Source organism: Dama dama, chromosome 21 (genome assembly GCF_033118175.1).
Source record: "Dama dama isolate Ldn47 chromosome 21, ASM3311817v1, whole genome shotgun sequence".
In the NCBI taxonomy this organism is placed as follows: Eukaryota; Metazoa; Chordata; class Mammalia; order Artiodactyla; family Cervidae; genus Dama; species Dama dama.
Genome location: NC_083701.1, coordinates 32,027,405 through 32,045,064, shown reverse-complemented (window position 1 = coordinate 32,045,064; position 17,660 = coordinate 32,027,405). Strand labels below are relative to the sequence as shown.

The 17,660-nt window shown below is 39.8% G+C and overlaps 1 protein-coding gene across 2 annotated transcripts in view; it reads right to left on the bottom strand.

Moving 5' to 3' along the window:
• PREX2 (phosphatidylinositol-3,4,5-trisphosphate dependent Rac exchange factor 2) overlaps window positions 1-17,660 on the bottom strand; it is a 285,395-nt gene that overhangs the window by 127,676 nt on the left and 140,059 nt on the right. For both annotated transcript variants that reach the window (XM_061123437.1, XM_061123438.1), the window contains exons 20-23: window positions 14,946-15,082; window positions 11,514-11,631; window positions 9,666-9,850; window positions 7,129-7,290 (exon numbers count right to left, since the gene is read on the bottom strand). In XM_061123437.1, the coding sequence (XP_060979420.1) occupies window positions 7,129-7,290; window positions 9,666-9,850; window positions 11,514-11,631; window positions 14,946-15,082 (602 nt within the window). The remainder of the gene's footprint in view (window positions 1-7,128; window positions 7,291-9,665; window positions 9,851-11,513; window positions 11,632-14,945; window positions 15,083-17,660) is intronic.

Genomic DNA, 17,660 nt, shown 5'->3' with positions numbered 1-17,660 from the left:
AGTTGGCTTAAAGTTCAATATTAAGAAAACTAAGATCATGGCATCTGGTCCTATCACCTCATGGCAATTAGATGCAGAAACAGTGGAAACAGTGGCTGACTTTATTTTGGGGGGCTCCAAAATCACTGCAGATGGTGATTTCAGCCATGAAATTAAAAGACGCTTACTCCTTGGAAGGAAAGTGATGACCAACCTAGACAGCATATTAAAGAGAAGAGACATTACTTTGCCAGCAAAGGTCCATCTAGTCATGGCTATGGTTTTTCCAGTAGTCATGTATAGATGTGGGAGTTGGACTATAAGGAAAGCTGAGGGCCTAAAAATTGATGCTTTTGAACTGTGGTGTTGGAGAAGACTCTTGTGAGTCCCTTGGACTGCAAGGAGATCTAACAAGTCCATCCTAAAGGAGATCAGTCCTAGATGTTCATTGGAAGGACTGACATTGAAGCTGAAACTCCAATACTTTTGCCACCTGACGCGAAAAGCTGACTCATCGGAAAAGACCCTGATGCTGGGAACGATTGAGGGCAGGAGGAGAAGGGGATGACAGAGAATGAGATGGTTCGATGGCATCACCGACTCAATGGACATGAGTGTGGATAAACTCCAGGAGCTGGTGATGGACAGGGAGGTCTGGCATGCTGCAGTTCATGGGGTCACAAAGAGCCGGGCACAACTGATTGACTGAATTGAACTGAATTAGGGTCAAGAAGTGATGATGATTTGCTTTTAATTTAAGAAGGAATTGCTTTTAAAGCACTGAAGTCCTAGTTCCTAAATTAAAAATAAAAGTAAGTGAGACAGTACTCCATCAGACTGATATCTGGTTGGCTGCCTGCCAAATAGGTGACGCAAACTCAATTCTTAATCTCTCTGAGGAAAAAAGCAGGATGATAAGAGTATTTAGCACACATGGCTACTTCGAGGCTCAAACAGCAGTAATGTACATTCAGAAGCTTTCACACTTCAGTGATATTCTTTTTATCACTTGAATTCACCGCCCAGTATCCTGTCCATTTCTGCTTTAAAAGGTTCCCAAGCACCCACTTACTCCTGAGGAAATGGAAGATGCTTCTCACATGCCAGGATGTTTCTGAGAATCACCCACTTTGGGGGGAAACTCCTATACTTTCTGCTTCTCACCCCCTACAACACACACCCCTCATCAGTTCAGTTAACTCGCTAAGTCGCGTCTGACTCTTTGTGACCCATAGATTGTAGCCCACCAGGCTCCTCTGTCCATGGAATTCTCCAGGCAAGAATACTGGAGTGGGTTGCCATTTCCTTCTCCAGGGGATCTTCCCAAATCAGGGACTGAACCCAGGTCTCCTGCACTGCAGGCAGATTCGTTACCAACAGAGCCAGCAGGGATGCCCGTCTTCACTGTCTGAGCCAGCAGGAAAGCCCCATATACACCTCTCATTTTATCTCAAACCAGGCTGTTAGAAACCAAAAATAACACCTTCTTTATCGTCATAAACAATTCAGCACATAGCCTGAACTGATCTTTTCTGTCAGTCCTACTCATAGCTTGAACTGATCTTTTCTCTCCATCCCCAAGGCTTCTATGAATCCAAATCACCATCAATATGGACATCTTACAAACAAATCTCATCATTATGTCACTTTGAAACATCACTGGAAAAATCAGATTTTTGTCAGGTTTCCTTTTTAATTGCATCCAACTCAAGTCCTCCTTTCTGGCCCAGGCAGTCTGTCAACTCTTCCTCAATAAGATCAGTCTCATTTCTAAGTCATTGCCTTTGCTTATGATATCTCTCTTAACTTGAGAGCGAAGCAAAGAGAGATATCAAATCAATCTGACACATCTTTCCATCTGACAGCAGCTAGCATCTGCTGACTACTCAATCTGAGAGGATTTCTCCTTTACTGAAATGCTATTGCCCTTGCAGTTCCCCGGTGGCTCTGCAATAAAGCATCTGCCTGCAATGGGAGAGGCAGGAGACAGGGGTTCTATCCCTGGGTCAGGAAGATGCCCTGGAGGACAAATGGCAATCCACTCCAGTATTCTTACTAGGAAAATTCCATGGACAAAAAAAAAAAAAATTCCATGGACAGAGGAGCCTCATGGGCTACAGTTTGTGGGGTCGCAAAGCGGGACACAACTAAGCAACTGAGCATGCACTCATTTGCAGTCAGAACCAATAGAAGCTGTATAGCACAGTAACAACTCCAGGTAAACAAGCAGTTTTAGAATAAAAGAGAACAAGGTTCAAATTCCACTGCTGTTCCCAGCTGTGTGCCTTTGGGCAAGTTAGCTGACCACTCTGACCTTCAGTCACTTCATCAAGGAAATGTGTTTCATACCACCGTGTTGGTAAGATTACACAACACAGGCAAACTGTAAAATATGTTTCGTTGTTGTTGTTTAGTTGCTAAGTCGTGTCTGACTTGCAACTCCATGGACTATAGCCTGCCAGGCTCCTCTGTCCATGGGCTTTTTCCAGGCAAGAATACTGGAGTGGATTGCCATTTCCTTCTCCAGGGGATCTTCCCAACCCAGGGATCAAACCCGTGTCTCCTGCGTCTTCTGCATTGGCAGGAGGATTCTTTAACACTGACCCACCCAGGAAGCCCAAAATATGGTACACACTGCCTGATATCAACTGTTATAAACTGTTGCGCACTCCTATAAACTGCTGTGCGCTCCATAACTGCAGGAAGGACTATCATGTAGAGCACGGTGCTGAATGCCAGCATACTCAACCATTATGGCAACACCTCTGAGGAGGCTAATGAGTATTACTATTGCTTCATGTATTTTGACCTTTCTTCTCAAGTAGACAGTATGTGGGGGAGGGCAGTCTTCTTCAAATAATTGACTTAAGGCCCCATTGCCTACACAAAAGGTACACATTTACTAATTTCCTAGTCTGCCTGTCCCATATTGCAACAAATTTGCTTTTGTGGACTTCAGTTTTTTGACCTCTGATATTCCATTAAGAATGCATTAAACATATCTGCCACATAAAATGGGTGTCTGCTTCTTTTGCAGGGCTGTGTTTATGTGCACTGCCCTGACATTCCTGGTGTTGCCTCTGTGAAACTCAGGGTGAGAGATTTCATTCAGAACTCAACCCAAGAAAAGTTCTGCTTCTCTTAAGAAATTATGTATATACCACAGAGATGCTGATAAATTTGTAATAGACAGTGTTCCCTTTTCATTTTAGACATCAGGAAGCTGAAGGCCAAACAGAATATGCCACTTGAGTAAGTAGAGTCTTAGGACCTACTTACCCTTTATTCTCTGATGATCTAGACCATCTCTTTCTCTCTCTTTTTTTTTTTTACAATGCATATCATCTTTTTTAAAAAAAAATTTTTTTAAATAAAAAATTTTTACACCATGTCTTCTAATAGCTTTTTTTTTTTTAAAGATTATCTTTTTTGATGTGGACCATTTTTAAAGCCTTTATTGAATTTGCTACAGCATTGCTTCTGTTTTATGGGGGGAATTTTGTTGTTTGTCTTTTTGTTCCTGAGACATGTGGGACCTTAGATCCTCAGTCAAAGATCAAACTTGCACCTCCTGCATTGGACAATGAAGTTTTAACCACTGGACCACCAAGGAAGACCCTCTAATAAAGCTTTATCTCTAAATTTACCTGCTCATTTTCCTTCAATATTCATTCTCCCCTTCTTTCTCTGAGTAATAAAGTTCCTTAAGCTTTAGTTTGGCACATGCATGCTAAGAAACTTTAGTCATGTCTGACTCTTTGTGATCCTACGGACTGTAGCCTGTCAGGCTCCTCTGTCCGTGGGATTCTGCAGGCAGGAATGCTGGAAGTGGGTTGCCATGAACTCCTCCAGGGGATCCTCTTGATCCAGGGATTGAACCCGAGTCTTCTGCAGCTCCCGCACTGCAGGAGGACTCTACCACTGAGCCACCAGTGAAGCCCTTAATTTGGCACATGGACGCCCCGTTTGAGACTACATGTCCCAGCCTCCTTTGCACTAAAAGTCTAACAGGATGTAAACAGGGATGGTGTGTACAACTTCTGGGTCCTGCCCTCAAAAGGAAGCAATTCACTCTCTACTTTCTCTTTCCCCAAAGAAGGGGAATTCATTTAGATATGGTGGTGGTGAGCCAACTTTGGCTTTGTGGAAGAGGGCAATATCCTAGAGGAGAAAACAAAAATATAGGAGGATCCCTAGAAGATCATCAAGCCCCACCAACACTGGACTCCTATCGGTTGGGCTTTCACAAGAGTGAGAAATAAACTTTCTGCTTTAAGCCTATGTTGTCTTGGCCCATCTTAAAGCAGCTGAATCAATACCCTATGTAATATACCCTCATCCTAATGTTTTGCTTTTACTTAGATATTTTACCTTCCCTTATGTATATTTCTTTAAGCTACTTCTACTGCTTTTGTTGTTTGAATGAATGGAGAGAAAATAGGAAGAAATCGAAAAAGAGGTAGAAAAACAAGACACACAACCGTGACAAGTTTGATAACCAGAATCTGCCCGAACCCTACCATACTTTATACAGATCCATCTCTGAAGTAGAATGACTCTCTTTTCAAAATGTGTTCAAAAGGGAACTACTAATTTGCATTTGTTTAGAGCTTTTAAATTTAACTTCAAAGAACTGTCACATCTCAAAGAGACAGGAGAAGTAAAAAGAAAATCTTCTGTTCTTGGGCTTCCACAAGGCATATTCAAGGAATCATTCTCAAACTCAAAGGGGTCAACAGCAGTCATGGAAAGAGGGTGAACAGACATGCCAGTTATACAGTGATCTTGAATATCATTTTTTCTTCATAAAATTATGACATCAATATATATTCAACTTAACAAGCCAAGAGTATAGGAAGGCCTTAAAGAAAAACGCAGTGAGTCCTCTTTTCTTTCTCCTACCTGAGGTAACCAAGATTGAAATTCCTTGGGTATTCTTTCACGCATTTGCCTATTTTTAAATGGATGTATCTGGACACAAAAGGGCTTATCTCTTATTTACCATATCAAACATAGTCAGTTAAGTCATATTCATATACACTGGGATAAATAATATTTCCTAGTATGACCATCAAATTTTAAGCAACTAGTCTCTCTCTCGCTCTTTTATTTTTTTAGCTTAAAGAACAGAGATGTATTCAGTCACACTTCTGCAGGCAAGAAGTTCAAGATCAACGTTTTGGCTAATTCACTTTCTGGTGAGGAGTCTTCCTTTTAGGTCATTCATTGGCTATTAAACTCTCACACACACATGCGCACACAAAATATCCATGTGACCAGCCTCACTTTGAGGAAAATAATTTAATTAGCTATCTTCCCATTGATACAAATAGAAAAAAAAATTAAAATATATTAAAAGATATGTTTTGGAGATCCATTTTTATTTACTCTGTCTCTAAAGTATATTGTCAAATTCACTAAGAGTTCTCTGTCTCCTCTGTCTTCACCAGAGTCCACGCCAGCACCATCACTCACCTGGACACACCTCTCTAGACACCTGCACCTTGCAGTCTATTCCTACAGGGGAGCCAGCACCATCTTTTTTTTTTTGGATGTGATGTATACCATCTTTATTAAGTATGTTACAATATTGTTTCTCTTTTATGTCTTGGTTTTTGGGTGACGAGGCATGTGGGGTCTCAGCTCCCTGACCAGGGATTGGACCCACACCCCCACACTGGCAGGCAAAGGGTTGACTACTGCACCACCAGGGAAGTTCCCAGCACGACCTTTTAAAAACCTGCATTAAATGAAGCCACCCTTAGATCTAAAAACGTCCAACTTCTCGTTGATGTAAGAAGAAAATCCAAAGTCCTGAAAGGTACAGAACTTCACAGCATCTCATGCTGGTCCCTGCCGAAGCCTCCACCCTTAGGACTAATCTCTTTCCACCTGACACCCTGGCCTTCTTTCTGCTTTGAGGCCTAAAGGACTGATGCTGAAGCTGAAGCTCCAATACTCTGGCCACCTGAGGTGAACAGCTGACTCACTGGAAAAAACTTTAATGCTGGGAAAGATTGAAGGTAGAATGAGATGAGGGCAACAGAGGATGAAATGGTTGGGTGGCATCACCGATTCAAAAGACATGAACATAGGTGAATCTTGGGAGATGGGGAGGGACAGGGAGGCCTGATTATGCTGCAGTCCATGGGGTCATGAAGAGCTGGACATGACTTGGCAACTGAACACCAGCTGCTCTGTATAGCTGGAGGCTTGTTCCTCCCATTTGGAGGAAGAGCTCTACTTGTCATTTAAATACAAGCTTTCCTAAGGATGCTTTCTCTAGCTACCTACTTCAGAGTTCCCACACTGGTACTTCCCACCATGGCTGTCCTCATAAGTCTCTTCAATAGTTTATTTTACCCCTTTGTTAACATGTTATTTACTTCATTGCTGTCTCCCCCACTCAAATGGAAACATCATGAGGGAAGAATCTTTGCTGCCATATTCCTGGAACCAAGAACAGGTTCACACATAAAAGGTGTTCAATTAATATGCTCAATTAATGAAGGAAACAGCCTGTGTTCCAAGTACTTTCTGATTGAGGACGCTTTTCCCTCTGTTGAGAGAACAGGGAAGGAACAACTACTGTATCATTTTAAAATCTGACTTCAGAATTAGGTGGTTTGGATTAACATCCCAACTCTATACTTGCCAGTAAGGAATTTAATTCTTTGCATGAATGCAGGCATGCACGCTCAGTTGTGTCCAACTCTGCGACACCATGGCCCGCAGCCCGCCATGGAATTTGGAATGTCCATGGAATTTTCTGGCAAGAATACTAGAGTGGGTTGCCATTTCCTCCTCTAGGGGATCTTCCCAACCCGGGGATTGAACCCACATCTCCTGCTTCTCCTGCACTGGCCGTTGGATTCTCTACCACTGTACCACCTGGGAATCCCAATTTAATTCTCTAGGTCTCAGTTATTATATTGGAAAATATGAAATAATGACTTAGCTTACAAAGATCAAATGAAATAAAGGATATAAAGGCATTTGAAAAACTCTAAAATGCTATATAAATCTTATCATTATTTCAATAAACTGGTACATAAATAAGGAATAAAAAATCAGACACAATTAAATTTGACATTACAATAATAATTTAAATAATAATCATGTGTAAAATACACAGCGCCTTTACTTTACCTTTTTATAACTGGATATTCTCTGACATATGCGCTCAATTTTTTCACTACAAATGGCACTGAATTTACTTTGAAGGTCAGTAGGAATCACTTCATTCAAAGAACTAAGGCTGGTGCAGTTTTGTACAAAATGATCATCACTTTTAGCCAGGGCTTCAAGAATCTGTAGACACACACACACAAAACAGAACAAGAAAATAAAAGCTTCAAAATCAGCCAAATAAAATGTGCACAATTCCTCAACATAGGGTGTTTTTCCCCAGTCTGCTTCTTTTAGCTGCCTGGGATTTCTGTGTTCAATAAACCCTGGCAGTGAAGTGATGGACTTGTGTGTCTGGCATCTCCTGTTTTCCCTTCTGCTGGCTATAAAAGGCTGCCTGAGGGAGGTGAGGGGACTTCAAAGACGCCCTGCTGAATAAATCAGTACACTCTGATGTGGGAACACACTGCCCATATTTTAGTCAGAGTTATTCAGAACATTTTTTTTTTCTCAACTTGGTAGTAGAACAACAAAAACTAAGGAAAACCATATCCTTTCTTGCTACTGAGAGCCTGGTATAGAGAGTGCATTTATAATAACAAATGTTCAAAGAAGGATGGAATAAACGAGACTTTCTCTTGCCAAAGTTAAAAAACAACGTTGCTTCCAGTGTCTGAACTCTATCTGATAAAAGCAGCAGACAAAACCATTCATATGATGTGCTTAATTAGTAAATCTTTTGGCTATCTGAATTGATTATAAGGCAGTATGTGTGTGTGTACATCATGAATCACTGAGAATTTCCAATGAACAGAGAATTAATTATGTGTATTATTTATATGTGGGCTTCCCAGGTGGTGCTAGTGGTAAAGAACCTGCCTACCAATGCAGGAGACATAATAGATGCAGGTTCAATCCCTGGGTTGGAAAGATGCCCTGGAGAAGGGAATGGCAACTCACTCCGGTATCCTTGCCTAGAGAATTCCATGGACAGAGAAGCCTGGTGGGCTATGATCCACAGGGCCACAAACAGTTGGACATGACTGAAGCAAATTAGCACATACATTATGTATATGTAGCATTTATGATTTTTCAAAGATCACAATGACTGATTACAGCTTTGCATGTGATTTTTATAATATAGTGTGAGATAGACAATGTATAGATGCTATGTTTATTTGGGTTCCCTCACCACCTCCATTTCCCTGTCTTGCAGAATATGGAGTGTGAATTTTTGGTTTAATCACTAGTCTAGAAATCAGAGCTCACTTTATCATTAGCAGTGTGGTCTTGGTTAAATTTCTTAATTTGTTTGACTTTCTTCATGTGTAAAATAGAAATATATACAGTATTAAGTTGTACAGTTGTCATATATAAAATAATCCATGTAATTTTGTAAATTTCAAAAAGTTAGAAAATGAGATAAAATAATTACAATAAACTGGTCCCAAACTCTCTATAGATCTTCTCAGCAGTATAATGTATTAATAGTTGGGAATGGGTTGAATTTTGAAACTATAGCTTCTCTACCAATAGATATATATAGTGGTACAATGTCATCATAATGATGGGATATTTTTAAGAAGTTGACTTTCATATTGTAAAGCAATTACCCTTCAATTAAATTTAAAAAAACAAAAGAAAAAAGAAATTGACTTTCAGAACATAAAACAAAAACACAAGACAATTATTTTTGAAATAGTGAATTTTGATTTTTCTATTATTTTCTGCCACTAAAATTATAAAAAATACCTGCTATTATTACTAGATCTATCTCAACTATACACATTTGAAGCATGAACTGAAATGAAGAAATAAAGGTGGTGAAGACACATATTTCTTGTTGTACCTGAATCCTCCCAGGGTGTTGTAAAAGTGGATGGAACACGAAAGTTCTGACTTGCAGAGGCTGCAATAGGAGTCTGACCAATTTACCTTGTGAAAGGATCGCGAAAAGCAAACACAGGGTGACCTCTTACTTAGCATGTGTTTTATCCATCTCAGTGAAGATCCTCTTCCTCCCTCCCTGTCTTGCTTTAAGGACTAAGGACAAGACCCTTCATAACTAAGAATTATATACACATCTGAAGATCTATTCCTAAACTAGTCTCTAAGCTTCAAGAAACTGTATGAAATAAACATGAGCCTTACAGAATTTGAATGCATTTTACGATTTCAAATATTCTTCAGAGGACTATATACATTTAGGAAAACACCATCTGTCATGAAAGCCATCTGAAACGTTTTCACGATACTGAATTCACAGACGTAGCAAACTTACTAAATCCAGAGAACCTTTGCCAAATCAACTAATGCTTGCCTGGGCAAGCAGCCCATCTAACATAACACTGTGCTCCAAAAGAGGTCAATTAAAAAAAAAAAAAAAAAAAAGACTATACACAGTTAAGTAATGAGGGAAAAAAGAACAAGAAAGAGAACCTGAATGAGCAGACAGCTGAAGCATTCACAGCTATTTCATTTTTTAAAGTGGGGGTGGGTGAGGACTTCAGCTGTTTCACTGAGAACACAGTATCTTTCTCTGACAGGACCGCTCGTACCTTGGCAGTGAGGCTGAAGAAGCCCTTGGGCTCGATCATCTTCTCCACCACGTTGCACTTGATCCCAGCAGTGCTGTCATATTCATACACGACACCATACTCCAGGTGGACATTGTCCACTGTCAGACTCACGTGCTCCTTCTTCCCGTCGATGATCGCCATGGTGCTGAACTTGTCAATTACCTCTGGAAAAAAGACAACGTTAATTCAGCAAATTCAGGAAGGGTTTTTTAGTCTCTTCAAATAATCTGAGTCTCTCTGAATAATTTTTAGAATTTTTAAAAGGTGACTAAATCTGATGTGCTAAATGAAGTATCTAGCTAACGTTTTTAAAAAGAACATTGAAAAAAAATACAAGATTGACTGATCCAAACCTTACCATTCTAATATGACTAGTTTTATCTTTGCACACCCAGTTTTGACCTATGGACCATATGCATGCCTATTTATATTTGTATCAACATGAAACATACAATTTTTTCATTAAAATCATGCATAACTTCAAGTGAGGGTTCCTAAAACTGCCTCAAACACTGGATGAATATTTTCTCAAAGCAGAAAAAATACAGAAAATCATACTGAAGCAGAAAGGAGATGCAATAATTATTTTTTCAGCAGAGAGTGCCTGAATTTTCCCAAACAGCATCTTCTGAGGCTAACTCATTGAGAAAATGTATCACTGTTGACTGTAATAAAATTTCTATCCTGAATATATTCCTACAGGTTTTTGGCCAACAATCAGTCAGCTAGTGAAAAAAACAAAATGTAGTCTCAAGCAAGAAACTGCTGAGGAATCTAACAGTAAACACTAAGTAAAAATACAGTACTAGTTTACTTAAAACAATTAATCCCTAGAATAAAAACAGGACCAGTAAATATAAAATAGGCAAGAGCAGAAAAAAACGTAATTTCAAAGGAACTATGAACTTTCCAAACTAGGGCTTCTCAAATTTTATTGTACATATAGATATTACCTTGCTAAAACTGAGATTCTCACCCAGTAGATCGAGGGTGGCACTGAGCCTCTGTATCTCCATCTTACTTACGTGATGCAGGTGCTCATGGTTTGTGAACCACATTGGAGTGGGAAGGTTGACACAACATTTAAACTCAAAACAAGGAAACACATTATAGCCAGGGTTTGAATCCTCATTCTACCACTTACTAGCTTGGGCACATTCATTAACCTCCATGGACCTCAATTTCTTCTCCATAAAGTTAGATGATAATTTTGATGCTTTTGAACTGTGGTTTTGGAGAAGACTCCTGAGAGTCCCTTGGACTGCAAGGAGATCCAACCAGTCAATCCTAAAAGAAATCAACCCTGAATATTCACTGGAAGGACTGATGCTAAAGCTGAAGCTCCAATACTTTGGCCAGATGATGCAAAGAGCCAACTCACTGGAAAGACTCTGATGCTGGGAAAGACTGAAGACTAAAGGAGAAGGGGATAACAGAGAATGAGGTGGTTGGATGGCATCACTGACTCAATGGACATGAGTTTGAGCAAACTCCAGGTGATGGTGAAGGACAGGGAAGTCTGGTGTGCTGCAGTCCCATGGGGTAGAAAAGAGTCGGACACGATTGAGTGACTGAACAACAAAATAGAGCTTCATTTCTGATGAGCTGATGAGGTAATCCATGCAAAATATCTAACAAAGTGCCTAAGAAAGTGTTGTATCTATTCCATGTTAGCCACGAGCAGTTATGACTTAGGGATTTGACGTTATGTCTATTTGAGACAATGACTAAAGTAGTGACCTGAACACATAAGGTTTTTAATAATTGGGACTCGGCAATGGCACATTGACAAAGAATCCTATAAGCCCAAGAGAAGAAGAAACCCACCTTCCACTTTACAGTCAAAGGAATCCCCTGCTTCATCTCCTGGCGGTTTGGAGTTGGACTTCTGAAGGTCTTCCTGAGCGCTCTCAATACTATTATAAACCCATTGTATGGAATCTTGCTGGAAATGAAGGAAAGAAATCTCAGAGGTATTTAATATCAGTGTTTCCTAAAATGCATATCCATTTCATAAATGTGCTTCAGAAGAAGAGGTGACAGTCTTATTCACCCTTCTAGTTTAAGTACAATAAAATTTGAAAGAGAAGGAAAGTCGATGTCCAAAACTGACTGGAAGTCAATAGCAATTAATTTTTTTTTTTTAACAAACTAACCTTTTTAAGCTTGAGGATTTTTTCTTTCAAAGACAGGTTTATAAATAAGATGTATTTCCCAAATGTCTTACTCAAAGGACTCAAGTGTATCTTATAATGACCTATAAATTACATTTGTAAACAAAATAAATGGTAGATGGACACTTTTCTGAAGAAGCAGTCATCTGTAAGTGTACAGATGATTTAAATGTCCTTCTTTAAAAAAAGCTTTTTTTATGTAGACCAATTTTAAAGTCTTCATTGAATTCGTTACAGTGTTCTATCTGTTTTATGTTTTAGTTTTTGGCTATGAGGCATGTGGGATCTTAGTTCCCTCACCAGGGATCGAACCTGCACCCCCTGCACTGGAAGGCGAAGTCGCAACAACTGGACTACCAGGGAAGTCCCTAGAAAGCTCTCTTAACAGTCACACATGTTTCAAATACACTTAATGTTTTTCGTGAATCAAACCAATAAGAAAACTGGAAGAATATCTTTCAACTCATGGGGTTCCCAACTGATATAACCACCTTTTAATCCTTCTATGTCATAAAAGGTCCTATATTTTAATTTAAGTAGCAGTTCCTCGTCTTATTTAGATAAATGAGAAAGAGGAAATGGCTACCAAGTAAATGTTTTCAGGGTTGCATTACTTTAATGTTTGTAGTTTTCCTAGGTTAGGATGATCAGATGAGCTGCATGACTGAAGTGTGATATAATTTGTATTATCCATCTTCACAATTGTGTTTAATTATTGTAGTGCTATACATTATTAAAGGCTTCCCTGATAGCTCAGTTGGTAAAGAATCTGCCTGCAACGCAGGGAGCTTGGTTCAATTCCTGGGTCAGGATAATTCACTGGAGAAGGAATAGGCTACCCAATCCAGTATTCTTGGGCTTCCCTTGGGGTTCAGCTGGTAAAGAATCTGCCTGCAACATAGGGACCTCGGTTTGAGCCCTGGGTTGGGAAGATTGCCTGGAGAAGGGAAAGGCTACCCACTCCAGTATTCTGGCCTGGAGAATTTCAGGGACTATATAGTCCATGGGGCTGCAAAGACATGACTGAGAGACTTTCATTTCACTTACACATAATTAAGGGCTTCCCTGGTGGGTCAGATGGTAAAGCCTGCAAAGTGGAAGACCAGGGTTCGATCCCTGGGTTGGGAAGATCCCCTGGAGAAGGGAATGGCAACCCACTCCAGTACTCTTGCCTATAAAATCCCATGGATGGAGAAGCTGGTAAGCTACAGTCCATGGGGCTTTGAAAAGTCAGACACGCCTGAGAGACTTCACTTTCACACATCATTAAAAGGCTTCCCAGGTGGCGCAGTGGTAAAGAATCCACCTGCCAATGCAGGCGATGCAAGAGATGAGGGCTCAATCCCTGGATCAGGAAGATCCCTTGGAGAAGGAAAATGCAACCCACTCCAGTATTCTTGCCTGGAAAATTCCATAGACAGAGAAACCTGGCGGGCTACAGTCCATGGCATTGCCAAGAGTCAGACACAACTGAGCAACTGAGCACCAATACCACATCATTAAAATGCTAGCTAACACTTAATCATGCAAATAAACTTCGGTAACTGGTTGTGACCTTCAAGGAACCAATCCCCCAGAATCCAAACCTTTGTGTAGCTCCTTCTGACCCTCGGCTTGGTCATGTGATCTGACTTTTCAGAGGGCTAGTACCAAGCATGATATAGAGATCATCACTTGGAATATTCCCTCTTGAAACCTAGACACTATGCAGAAAGGAGAATTCTGCTCAGGACTGGAAAGGAGGTCCAGGTGGAGTGGCTCTGGAGTGAGAAATCTTCAGGAGGGGACCCAAGCACCAGTCAGATCCCAGCAGAATGAAGCCCTCAAGGAACCAACACCCAGTCAACCCGGAGAAGCAAGAGAAATAATGAATCACTGCTGTTCCAAGTCACAAAGTTTGGGACAGTCTGTTTTGCAGCAGTGGATACCTGCTAGAGTGTGCTATTTGCCTGGTGTATTTCTCTGTTTATTTATTCCTTTTCTTAATTATTTCACTGGTCAACACCTCTCCAACAAGGAAGATATAGGAAATGAAAAGAAACGGAACTCAATTTAACTACTTCTTAAAATTCTGGCATAAGGGGAAAGATCTGATCATTTCAGTATCTTTTTAAAACTTCATTCACTAATATAGTTCAATAAATATTTATTAAACTACTGTTAATCCAAGTAACCCATGCATCTGCATGTGCATTCCAATTTGCTATGCTCGTTTGACCTTATTAGAAAGCAAAATTGATCAGCTATTTTCTTGGAGGCTCAGTATTTTGCAGGATGTCAGTCCTGGCCCAAGAGAAAGTAGTCATTCAGCTTTCCATTTTGGATACAAAATCATATTCCCAAATCCAAAAAAAAGGAGTATTTTAGGTGCATGACAGAAAAAAACAGAATGCCTTTCCTTCAGAATTCCTTTTGCACTCAATTAACTTGAGAGAATTTTCTTTTTATAATCCAATACTCATTTGTATCTCATGAGATAGTAAGTTTTACTTACCAAATAGGATTCTAACTGTATTTTTGTATGGCATGTAAAGTTTGAATCAGAGGACAATGCTTAAAATTTTAAGTAATGGCAAGCACATTGTGGTATTTTCTTTTACAAGCTAAATTCAGTTACCTAAATAAAACATATCCAACAGTCAATCACGGATTCTATAAATTATAACCTACAATTCTTTCTCATAGAAGTTTTTTAATAAACAGTGTAAGCATTTATAATTCATATATACCAACAAAGATACATGCTGACCATTACAGATTCTAAAGCAACTGTCAAGAAAACAGTTCAGGCCTTTAGATTTCAATTTGATAAACACTTAACTATTTGAAAACTCATCACAAGGAAAATGAAAATAGCCCAGGGCACTGTTTAAACTGGTGATAATACTACAGCAGCAAAATGTGGCCACTTAAGCAGAATCGATAACTAATTACGTGCATAAAAGAAGCATTAAGAGACTGACAATGCTGCGCTTAAACGCGAACCTGGCGGTGGAAACCACAGACAGTTCTGGCATCATCCCATGCCATCCCCAGCGCCTTCTGAGCGAGTCCGCCATTACATGCACCAGCCGAAGGTACTTACCTTCGTTGGTCTCCGGTACTTCCTGCAGGCCGTGACGTGGGCGATAACACTGGCGTGTGTCTCTTTGCTGACATTGATTCCATTGACTTTGATGATACACTGTCCAGGGTGAAGACCAGCAGCTGCAGCCACAGTTCCTTTAAATACAAATGAGAAAACTGCCAAAAACTAATTGTAGGAATGTGATTCATTTCTATCCCATGTAACACAGGGATGCAATTTTATTTTTTTAAGTTCCATATAGCCAACTTTTAAAATTAGAGTATAACTGCTTTATAATTTTGTGTTACTTTTTGCTGTGCAGCAAAACAAATCAGCTATATGGATGTGTGTGTGTATTTATATATATATATTTCCCCTCCCTCTTGAACATCCCTCCCATCCCATCCCTTTTTCCACCCCCCTAGGTCATCAAAGAGTACTGAGCTGAGCTCCCTGTGCTATCCAGCAGCTTCCTACTACCTATCTATGCACATGGTATATATGCCAATGCTACTCTCCCAATGTGTCCTACCCTCCACTTCCCACCCACCCCGTGTCCACAGGTCCATCGCAGTTTTAAAATATAATAAAGATAAGTTATGACCAACCTAGATAGCATATTAAAAAGCAGAGACATTACTTTGCCAACAAAGGTCCGTCTAGTCAAGGCTATGGTTTTTTCAGTGGTCATGTATGGATGTGAGAGTTGGACTGTGAAGAAAGCTGAGCACCGAAGAACTGATGCTTTTGAACTGTGGTGTTGGAGAAGACTCTTGAGAGTCCCTTGGACTACAAGGAGATCCAACCAGTCCATCCTAAAGGAGATCAGTCCTGGGTGTTCATTGAAAGGACTGATGCTGAAGCTGAAACTCCAGTACTTTGGCCACCTCATGCGAAGAGTTGACTCATTGGAAAAGACGCTGATGCTGGGAGGGATTGGGGGCAGGAGGAGAAGGGGACGACAGAAGATGAGATGGCTGGATGGTATCACTGACTCAATGGGCATGAGTCTGAGTAAACTTCGGGAGCTGGTGATGGACAGGGAGGCCTGGCGTGCTGCGATTCACGGGGTCGCAAAGAGTTGGACATGACTGAGTGACTGAACTGAACTGAACTGAGCTAGTATGTTCATGGGCTTCCCTGGTGGTTCAGATGGTAAAGAATCTGCATGCAACATGGGAGGGCTGGGTTCAATCCCTGGGTTGGGAAGATTCCCTGGAGAAGGGAACAGCTACCCACTCCAGTATTCTTGCCTGGAGAATTCCATGGACAGAAGAGTTCTTGATGAATTTGGCTCTGATGACAATGCCTTCTCAAACATTCTCTATTTATTTGGCCATTCAAACTGTGTTGAAGAGAGTATCTTCCCACCCCGTCTAAGAATTCGTTTGAAGGGATATTATAAAGAGATCTTTATCATGCTAATCAGTTACTTCCCCTTTCAAATGTCTAATCAATCTAATGTTCTATACATGCAAATATAAAGGCAAAATGAGAAAACCAGAAGCACTGGCCTTTTTACCTTCATTTAGTCTACAAAATCTCTAAATATTAAAATAGTCTTCACTTTCATCTTTTTAAAATGACAATTAAAAGAAATTCTTAAAAAAAAAAAAAATCAAGTCAATAGCAACCAGGAGTGGACTGGATTTGCTAAGAAAATGAGTTTAGGATATATACAGAGAGTCAGGAACCAGAGAATTTGTGGAGAATAAAATTAACCAGAAAACATCAACTGTCCACCATTTATCTGCACAGATACAGTGGCATATTCTAACCAGTGAGTTAAGATTTTCAGGACCTGCCAATCAATACTATTTGATATTCTGAACAAATACAAAGCACCATTGCTAAATACAATATATGTAATTAATATCAATGATTGTAAAAACTATCATAAGCATGTTAGAAGAACCTTCCTTTGCAAGCAAGTTCTCTCATGAAGGAATTATTAAACGTGTTAAATATTAAACATGTTGTACAAATGAACTTATCTACAAAGCAGAAATAGAGTAACAGACGTAGAAAACAAACTTATGGTTAGCAGGAGGTGAGAAAAGGGGAGGGATAAATTGGGAAAATGGGACTGACATATACTCATTATTATATATAGAACAGATAACTAAAAGGACCTACTAATGCATAGCACAGGGAACTCTACTCAATACTTTGTAATGGATTATATGGGAAAAGAATCTAAAAAAGAGTAAATATATGTATATGCATATCTGACTCACTTTGCTATACACCTGAAGTTAACACAACATTTTAAATCAACTATACTCCAATATTAAAAAAAAAAAAAAAAACTAGAAGAAGAAAAGAAAGAGCAGCCCCAAAAGAGGTACTGAATCAAAAATAACCTGGACATTTGGGACCATAGGAGCAATTGGTGTCAGTCTTGAATGAGAAAGTGAGTGAAAAATAAAGGAGGACAAAGCAGAGGCAGGTTTTGAAACTTGTGAAGTGAACATTATTATACACACAAGAGGAAAAGCATTCAAGAATTTTAAGTAGAGACGTGACATGATCCCTCCCCACCCACTGAAACAGGATGGATCATTGGAGTTCAAGTCAAAAATCAAAATCACAGTAAGCATCTACTTACTGCAAATCCCCAGGTTGAAACTGAGGTAGCATTAGTTATGAAGGGGAGAATGAGATCAAGTATTTGATGTTTGATGATGGAGTTGATGGAGTGGTGAGGGTACCCAGGATCCTTCCTGTGCCTCT